Source organism: Xyrauchen texanus, chromosome 3 (genome assembly GCF_025860055.1).
Source record: "Xyrauchen texanus isolate HMW12.3.18 chromosome 3, RBS_HiC_50CHRs, whole genome shotgun sequence".
In the NCBI taxonomy this organism is placed as follows: Eukaryota; Metazoa; Chordata; class Actinopteri; order Cypriniformes; family Catostomidae; genus Xyrauchen; species Xyrauchen texanus.
In genome coordinates, this window is record NC_068278.1 from 46,126,131 (window position 1) to 46,133,798 (window position 7,668).

Consider the following 7,668-nt stretch of genomic DNA (forward strand, 5'->3'; position numbering starts at 1 on the left):
ATTTGGTAATTTAAGGTGCATCCAATGATCTAATACACACACACATATATATGTATATATATATATATATATATATATATATATATATAGTGTTAAATATATAGATCAGTGGGTGCATCCCATTTCCACCAATTGTATGGTTATCCATAAACTGATTATTTTTCTTAATTTCTTTATTAATAGATTGATTGTAGAAAGGTCAAAAACACTAACATTTAGATTAATAAATTATTATTTATTTATTGTTCTTAATTGAAACGTTGGCACAAATTATACCAGTGCCATGCGACTACACTTCCCAAAATGCACGTCGGAAGGAAACGCCGCCAGTTGTCTCTCCAGTGCTCAATGAACAAAGTCAATCACAGTCTCGAGCTCCTGTAGCGCTGCACGTTTGGACAGAAAATATGGGAAAATAAGGTAAGTCCCGCTTATTTTAGTACCTCCGTGTATTATTTTGGCTGTCATTCGAAACGCGTGTGAATGAACTCACGGAAACGGCTGTATCTGCATGGCAGTTGCATAAACATCAGTGAAGCGGTCGAGAGCTGGTTAGCGTATGGGCTAGTGCGCACCAGTGCGCGTTCAGGCGCAATGATGGTGTCCAGCTGGGGACATTGCGTACAATCTGTTTGTATAAGTTATTTTATTCACTGTAAGCCCCCAATACAGTACTGGATACAGTTGGTCTGGGGGTTCTAGTTTATTTTACGTGCATGATTTGTGCTTAGTTTTTCTTTGTTTATGTGATGTACACATAGGAGTGTTCAGGCCCCTTGGGCTCCGTCAGTTTTATTTGATCGCAGATCTAATCCTGCAGAACTAATGCGCAAGTGTTTCCGTGGAAAATCTCAACATTTGATTGGTTGTTATTGTAAATATTATGGGAAAATTCAGCTATCACGTTTGTGGTGTCTGAGGATATGAATAACTGTTAATAGGGTCCTTGCGGTACATTATAGACTTATGTAAATAAAATCTATATAAATAAGTAAACATTCTCCACTGTCTGCCTCGTAGGGTTCCATATTTGCTTTTTGTAGATCTTACTCCTGCTCCTCATACACTGAATTATTTCATGTTATTTATGTCTTTGTTTCACTGACCGCTGCTTCTGTCTCTTTGCCAAGGGAACATGCTGTGTGAACCTGTTGTACCAACAACTTATGCTGTTTTAAATTGTTAATATAATTTGTCAATATGTCTCAAATACACGGGGATGTGTGTTTAAAATGACTCTTGGATGTTATTTGGTCAATACAGTGGTCCAGCCATGCTTAAATTGCACAACATAGTAACAGTTATGATGTGAAACACATGTGTACGGTGCTTAGCACAGAATAACATTGTTATTGTTTACATGTCAGGGTTCTATTAATTTGTTTACATGTCCTGTCTGCTAGCAGAAGGATAACTCTTAATTTAATTAATAAAATTGCATTTTAATGAATGTGTCTTTACTGATTATGTAAACCATATTCTAAAATCAGGAAGGTACTCAAGGATGTGCCTAGCATTGCTGTTATTATTCACAATAAATCACAGCCTCATGTACTTATTTGCTTAATTACATTAAGAACATAAAGCTATATATTTGATTGACGGATTGTATTTTTTTTCTCCAAAGGGAAGAAATTTACATGTAAACATTTTTGTTGTATTGACTGTTTCTAATGGTGTCCTAATGTTTGTTTCTTATACAGGTGTAACATGTCTGATAAACACTGCCCCAGTCTGTTCCAACCTGCCACTCGGGGTGGATTATTTACCACAAACCTACTCCATTAGCCACAGTCATCTGTGACACCATGGAGACTGCCGCAGGACGTCAGGTGGTTGGTGCAACAGGGGGGCAACAATCAGACTCTTTTTCCAGTGATGCTCCACAATCTCAGACACCGCCTAAAGTGAAAATACGCAAGACCGCTTTCAAGTTTTTTGGTGGTCGGAAGAGTTTTTGTGTCCTACCAAGTTTTTTTGGTGGCCGTGGCAGAAGTGAAGGAAAGGGCTCGTCTAAAACAAGTGTAACAAAGAGCCAAACATATGATGGGGTGAGCAGAGCATGCTGGGAAGATTTGGGCAGAGGCAGTGCTGAAGTAGCCACAGGGGACTTTGAGTTCTGCAGCTCCAGTGACCCCCTGAAAAAGCAGGAGGATCACAGGAAGTCCCAATCACTACCACGGCAGCGGAGAAGTCTTCGGGGTCTCTTCAGCAGCATACGGAGACACAGAAAGAGCAAAAATGTTGAACTAGAAAAACATGAATCTCTTGAAATGTCCTCAAGCCTCTTTGTCAAAACCGTGCCTGGTGCCCTGTCAAGCATCAGCGACAGTAGCGATAGCCATGGCGACAGTCAGGGCGAGGAGTTGGTGCCAGATGTGCCTAATCAAACTGCAGGCAGTGAGTGTGAACTGCCATTGGCCTCCACTGCCGCTGAATGTACAAAAGTTATAACCCTAGTGCCTGAGAAATTGAGAAGCAGGGGAGAGATGGATAAAAGTAAGAGAGCAGAAGAAGATGAGAATGGGCAACAGAAGCAAAATGAGAGGCGGGAAGGAACGACTTCATATCATCAACCTTTGTCTGCAGAGTCAGAACTGGACCGTTTGGCTGAGCAGAATATGAATATACCAGATGGGGAGCTGCCTGCTGTATCCTGCTCCTCTGACAGTGTGAACTTAATGTTTGGTGATGTTTCATCACTGAAGAGCTTTGATTCCCTGACAGGTTGTGGAGACATCATTGCAGACCAGGATGATGTCAGTGTTGCAGAAAGCTCAGTGTCTGGTGAGAGAGGCAGCCGAAATGCTGGAAAGAGGAGCTCGTGTTTTGTGACGTATCAAGGTGGTGGGGAGGAGATGGCAACACCTGACAAGATAGAAGGAGATTACTTGCAGAGTTTGTGGGAATCGGAAACTAATAATGAAGTCTGCTACGTCCCCTCAGACAGGGGCTCGGACAGCCCTTCGCTCACTTCTGATCAGCAAATCAGCTCCATTCGTGCAAACTCCAGCAGCAGCCCATTGGAAATCACAGAAACTGGCCTCACACCTGCTGATCTTTTGAGCCCTCAGAGTGATCGGCAAGAGTCTGTACCCAACAGCGATGAGGGATACTATGACTCCACCACACCAGGAATGGAGGAGGAGAATAGAGATCGTCCACATCAGGAAAGGCTTCCACGGGACAGCTACAGTGGTGATGCCCTTTATGAACTTTTTGAGCCTGATGATCACCTGCTCAGCCCTACTCTTTCTCCTGCAACCCTGCAGGGTGATAAGTGTCCAACCAACCCTCTGTACACCCTAGGGACAGGTGCAATGGAAACTGAGGAGGAGCGTCTGAGCAAGATCCAGCATGCTCTTTTGTGCTGTGAGCTCCAGAATATCAGAAGCCCATCTAAAGATCAGCTTTTGTTCAAAGATGATTGCTTTTATGATGATTCAAAACTTACCACAAGCAATGGTAAGAAGGCTTTAGAGGAAGTTATTAATAAGCGCTATCCCCAATCACCCCATGCTGATTCAGGGCTTAGCCCAAATGTCCAAGAGCTACCCAGATTGCATCAATCCAAGGATCAAAGTCCCTTACTGCCCACCAGAGGCTGCAGCCAATCCCAGGAAGAGCTAATGGTCTGTTTTTCCCAAGCATTGGTAGATTTTACAAAGAACGCCAGGCTTTATTGTAACTCCACAGAGAGTCTTGATGACTCTGAGTCAAGTTCTCCTTTTGGCCCGAGTCTGAGTACCCTGCCTGCCATTGTCACATTTGATGTGGTCGATATGGATAATGAGGGTGAATGTGAGCAGCAGACTGAGCTTGTTGAGGAAGAGTTGGCTTCCCCTTACGAGCCCTTTGAAGATGATGGCTGTTACCTGCAGCAAGATGCCTTTGCTGAGTGTGACCAGCGTACCTTTGATGCCTATGAACAGAGTCTGTTGCTCAGTAATGCATGGGGTATCACCAGCCTTCCACGGCACCTCAGTTTGGGTCGGCCATGTCCGCCAGTCCCTTCCCCGTTAGCACTAAATCAACGCAGTCGCTCTCTTGATACGGACAATCTAGAGTTTCAGAGTAGTGAGCTTTACACTTATGACTCAAAGCTTAGGAATGCAGAATGCAGTGACGTGGCATTACCGCATCAACCCTCCAGGATTACTGTGGATGGTTGGAGGCGGGGTTGTGGGCGAGACAAGCAGAGCAGCTCCGCCCAGCGAAGCAGCTCATCATCTCCACAGGAGCTGAAGTTGCCACATGGGAGCCAATCCTTTGTCAGAACTTCAAATCACCCCTTTCAGAACAACTGTCATAACCGGAACTTTGCTGGCATCTCAAGAGTGGATGGTGAAGGGGAGATTTTGATCGGTGGAGGGGATGCGCTTTACCCCTGCAGTTACCCTCCTACAGGCACGCAGAGGAAGAATCGACCTGTTGGGGTCACTCAGGGTGTGCCCCACCTTCGCTCTGACCAATCAACTGATCTGAGAGAAATTATGATGAAGAACAGGAGGGGGGAGCTTGATGGGGCTTTACCACTACATCACCTAAATCATACCTAACAAACATGCATCTCTCCTGCTCAAAATAATAAAATTATACAGTTAGATAAGTTAGTTAGATGATGCTGGATGTTAACTGAGACTGAATTGTAACACTCAAATTCTCTCTGTAGTTGCTGTTACTGCCAGATAAGCTATGGTATTCCTTTGTAAAGTACTGTGTAGTTTTTATGATCTATATTTTAGTTTCTGTGAATTTAAGAGGAAGTTTGTCTGTATCTGCTGTCTATGTACAGATTCCATATTGCTTTGCATATGTGTTGACAGTGACCCAGGTATTTTTGTGGAGTTGGTTTTCATTATATTTGCAAAAATACAACAATCCTATTAATTATTTATTTCTGAACAAGAATGAAAAAACGTTTAAGAACATTAGCACATTCATTCGATTTCTGTGGAGACCCCGTTAAAGGGATAGTTCACCCAAAATGGTATTTCTGTCATTTCTATGACTTATTCGAACACAAAATCAGATATTAGGTAGTCTCAGTCACCATTCACTTTCAATTAATCTTTTTTCATATAGTGAAAGTGAATGCTGACTGATCCTTTCATTCTGCCTAATATCTCCTTTTGTATTCCATTGAATGAGATTGGTGAGCTATACATTTAAAATGTCTTTGTTTGAATTGTTGAATTTTTTTATTTTATTTTTTCTTGCATTTCTTGCATTTGGAAATAAGACAATGTTACATATGTTACAAGGTTTTAATGTTTACATCTTGAAAACTTTTATGACTAGTCACACATTTGTTTCTTATATTGTTTGTCGTATCACACAAGGAACTCCATAATCTACAATCAAGTCACATATTCAGTATTCAGTGGCATGGGGAAAAAAAAAAAAGCCCAAACTCCCAGTATACCTGTGTCAACAATTTACATAAGACTTGTACCGATCTGTATAAATGGTTAACTAGGAATTGAACAGTAGAGACATTTAATGGGTAGTTTAACTAATTTACTTAAAGGTTTTTTCATACCAGACTTCACATTTTACCTTCATGGAACACAAAAGGTTATTTTAGAAAGAATGTTAGCCTCAGTCACCATTCACTTTTATTGTATGTATAAAAAAAGAGATGCATTGACAAAGAATTGTAACTGACGCTTACATTCTGCCTAACATTTCTTTTTGTGTTTCACAGAAGAAAGTAATAGGGGTTTAAATCAACATGAGGGTAGGTTAATGATGACAATCTTTTCTGGTTTAACTAACCATTAAAGGTTTAGCATTTGGTGTTCTTACAATTTGACTTAAGAGGTCGATTTGCTGAAATATTTTTGTGCTATTACATTTTCTTTTTCTGCTAAACAGTATGTGTTTGGTTGGATGTTATGTAATCCAGTTATCTGCCATATACTGATGTTTGCTTATCTGGATACATTTCAGTCTGTCAAGTCTGGCCCAAAGTCTTCAGTAAATATGATCTGCGTAGTTTATAATCAAAGGGAACTATCTCTTGAGTCACTTCAGAGAGAATGTCAGAAAGCCTTTAATGACGCTATGTGATTGTTCTTCATTGCTGTACTTCAGTCACGATTATTCACCTTCATCAGAATATCAGAATGCCAAAGTCATTTTTATGCACTTACCGTTTTTAAGCCAGATTCAGCTCTTAAGATTGAAACAATATTTGTCCATACCTGCAGTTGATTCAGTGCATTTTTAGAGTTTACAATTTGTTTTAGTTGTTTTTTCTTATGTTGTTTTTGGTACATTTGTGTTATTGTAAATTAATTTCCACACCCCATTTTTAACTGACATGAATGAAATAACCAAAAGCATTAGAAGAATGAAAATATATATATATATATATATATATATATATATATATATATATATATGTATATACACACACACACACAGTTGTGGCCAAAAGTTTGGAATAATGTACAGATTTTGCTCTTATGGAAAGAAATTGGTACATTTATTCACCAAAGTGGCATTCAACTGATCACAATGTATAGTCAGGACATCAATAACATGAAAAATATTATCTATTACAATTAGAATTCTATTTGTATTTTTTTGCGATTAACACTTTTATTGATTCATCTTATAAATAAAGAACAGCAAAACATATATATACAGAATCAGTATTCTGCACCCAACACCCAAGTGGTCACATAATTATAGACACACAAACAAATAAAACAAAACAATACACTAATCACTCACATCTACTACACCTCTCCACTGTCCCTCCCTGAGAGCACTTCAAAAAAGTAAGATATTTGCCTCATTTCTCTACAAACAGGTAGACTCTTCTAGATACCCCCTCCTCAAAAGCTGCTACTCTGGCCATCTTTGAACACCACTCCTGAAATGGGGGCGCTCCGGCCGACTTCCAACTCCTTAAAATAATACTGGTCTGGCAATCATAATACTAGTTAGGTCCCAGTTTTCCATGTGCTTATTCTCCAAATTAATGCCTGCCCCATCTCCTAAAATACAGAGTCTGGGGCTAAATAAAATTTTAGATGCCAAAACCTTGCACATAAAACTCCTCAACCAAAATTCTTGAATCTTAACACATCCCCAAAAGATATGGGTTGTGTTGCCATCTTCTAATTAACATTGCCATATGGTAGGTGTGTCTTTAAGGCCAAGCCTATGAAATCTAGAGGGGGTCCAGTAGACTATGTAAAATCTTAAATTGCATAAGGCAAACCCTTGCATCTCTACATAGATGCAGACTTGACGTTGTTTTGAATCCTAGCCCACTCTCCCTCCAACGCCATGTCTAGATCTCTCTCCCACAATCTGTTAGAGAAGTTGAAGTTACGTTCCCCAGACACTGAATTAGCAGGGAGTACAGAGCAGGTGGCACAGCGGTAAATATTTATAGAACTGAGATCTGGCAATCCCAAAAAGTTTAACCAAACTTTGAAAGGATCTCAAGAATCCAGACTCATATAGGTCAGTGAGTGTAGTAACCCCCCTGCCGTCCACTCTGACCTGCAAAAAGGGGACTTGTTGATGCATAATTTGGGGTTCAGCCATATGCTTGGGGCACCATTTAAAAAAATGCCTGAATTAAATACTCTGGCCATTACTATTACAATTTGAAATTTTTTTGTGATTAACATTTTTATTTATTCATTA

General features: G+C 40.2%; 1 protein-coding gene across 1 annotated transcript; it reads left to right on the forward strand.

The window, feature by feature from the left end:
- Positions 1-343: 343 nt before the first annotated feature.
- Positions 344-6,335, forward strand: amer1 (APC membrane recruitment protein 1). Its single transcript, XM_052112605.1, has 2 exons — positions 344-420; positions 1,704-6,335. The coding sequence occupies exon 2, from the start codon at positions 1,809-1,811 to the stop codon at positions 4,557-4,559; it is 2,751 nt and encodes a 916-aa protein (XP_051968565.1). The 5' UTR covers positions 344-420; positions 1,704-1,808; the 3' UTR covers positions 4,560-6,335.
- Positions 6,336-7,668: the final 1,333 nt, after the last annotated feature.